General features: G+C 60.2%; 1 protein-coding gene across 1 annotated transcript in view; it reads right to left on the minus strand.

Annotated features, from left to right (window-relative positions):
• The window catches only part of P4HTM (prolyl 4-hydroxylase, transmembrane (endoplasmic reticulum)), a gene marked incomplete at its 3' end in the record, with an annotated part of 15,579 nt that overhangs the window by 1,882 nt on the left and 12,410 nt on the right, over positions 1-1,287 (minus strand). The window contains exons 5-6 of the mRNA XM_010851963.1: positions 776-938; positions 59-244 (exon numbers count right to left, since the gene is read on the minus strand). Of these exons, the coding sequence (XP_010850265.1) occupies positions 59-244; positions 776-938 (349 nt within the window). The remainder of the gene's footprint in view (positions 1-58; positions 245-775; positions 939-1,287) is intronic.

Below are 1,287 nucleotides of genomic sequence, written 5' to 3' on the forward strand. Positions count from 1 at the left end.
TGTGCTGGTGTCAGGGGGGTGCCGGGTCTGGGAGCCACCCCCAGGTGGGAGTACTTGCCGGCAGGAGGTCTCGAAGGGTACAGATTCATTGGCTACCAGCTTGGTGTGGGAGCAGATGGTCTCTGGGTACACGGGCCCGCTGTCCACATGGGCATGGTAGTGGCCTCCCTCACCATACCGCACGACCTGAAGCGGCTCGCTGAGCTCCACGATCTCGGGTGACAGGCGGGTGAGGCGCAGCACCCTGGTGGGCAGCAGGCATTCAGCTGGGCGGCCCCGTGCCAGGGGTGACACCCTGAAGGAGCTGGCCAGGTGAGTCGAGAGCCCGCCACGAGCGCTGCCCCTATTTCCCCTGGGAGCTCCTTAAGCCACCCTGGACTGGCCCTATAAGAGCAGGAAGGGGTGACTCCTGATGAACCAGAGACATCCACTGGCTGGGAAAAATTAGATTTCCATTAAGCCTAGGAGCGGGGAGGGAGACACTCCCTCCAGGAAGATGCTGTTTATCTAAAACCCCTGGCTACTCAGGGGCAGGGGGTCCTGTGGACAGAGTTAAGAGATCATTTCTCTAGTTAGCAGAAAACAAATATTCAATCTAGTACTAATCGCACGTGTATATCGTTTGCCCACCATTAGGGCTAATTAGCCTTTGTTAATTGCCTGTCTCCAGTGAGTTCCAGTCCTGAGCGCTGTTCTCTTGGTCCCAGCCAAGGACCTCTGTGGGGGCCTGCATGGTCTCCTCCCTGCAGCAGGGAGCCCAGGCTCGGGCGCTCACCTCTGGCGGATGGCGCGCATGACGTGGTGGGCGCCTTCGCCCTGGTAGAGCCACGTGTGGTGGCTGTTCCGCACCAGCTGGCTGGACTCCGCCCTGTGGCTCCTCATGTACTTGTGGAAGTCGCGAAGGTCCATGTTGGAGAACTCCTGCAGGCTCAGCACTCCTGCACAGGGCATCCCCCCCCACCATCAATGCCCACCACGCCCGTGTGGGGAGGGCAGAGTGGGGAGGCTGCACCTTCCTACCTACCCCTGGCCTCAGGCACTGGGGGGCCATGTGCACCTGTCCCCCAACCTGGACTCGGGTCAGATGAAGTTGGCTTCTGTCACATCAGGCCCTACAGGAAGACCCAGAGAAGTTCGTGTCCTCAGTTTAAGCCCTGATTTGGCCCCCAAAAGGATGAAGCCCAACCCCGTCAGAGTGGCCAGAGCGGGCTCTCCATAGGAAGCTTAGGCCATATGGCCAAGACCCTAGGCCAAGGACTGCCCTTGGCCCTCCAGCCTGGCTCTGTA

The sequence above is a fragment of the Bison bison genome, unplaced genomic scaffold, assembly GCF_000754665.1.
Source record: "Bison bison bison isolate TAMUID 2011002044 unplaced genomic scaffold, Bison_UMD1.0 scf7180017864304, whole genome shotgun sequence".
NCBI lineage: Eukaryota > Metazoa > Chordata > Mammalia > Artiodactyla > Bovidae > Bison > Bison bison.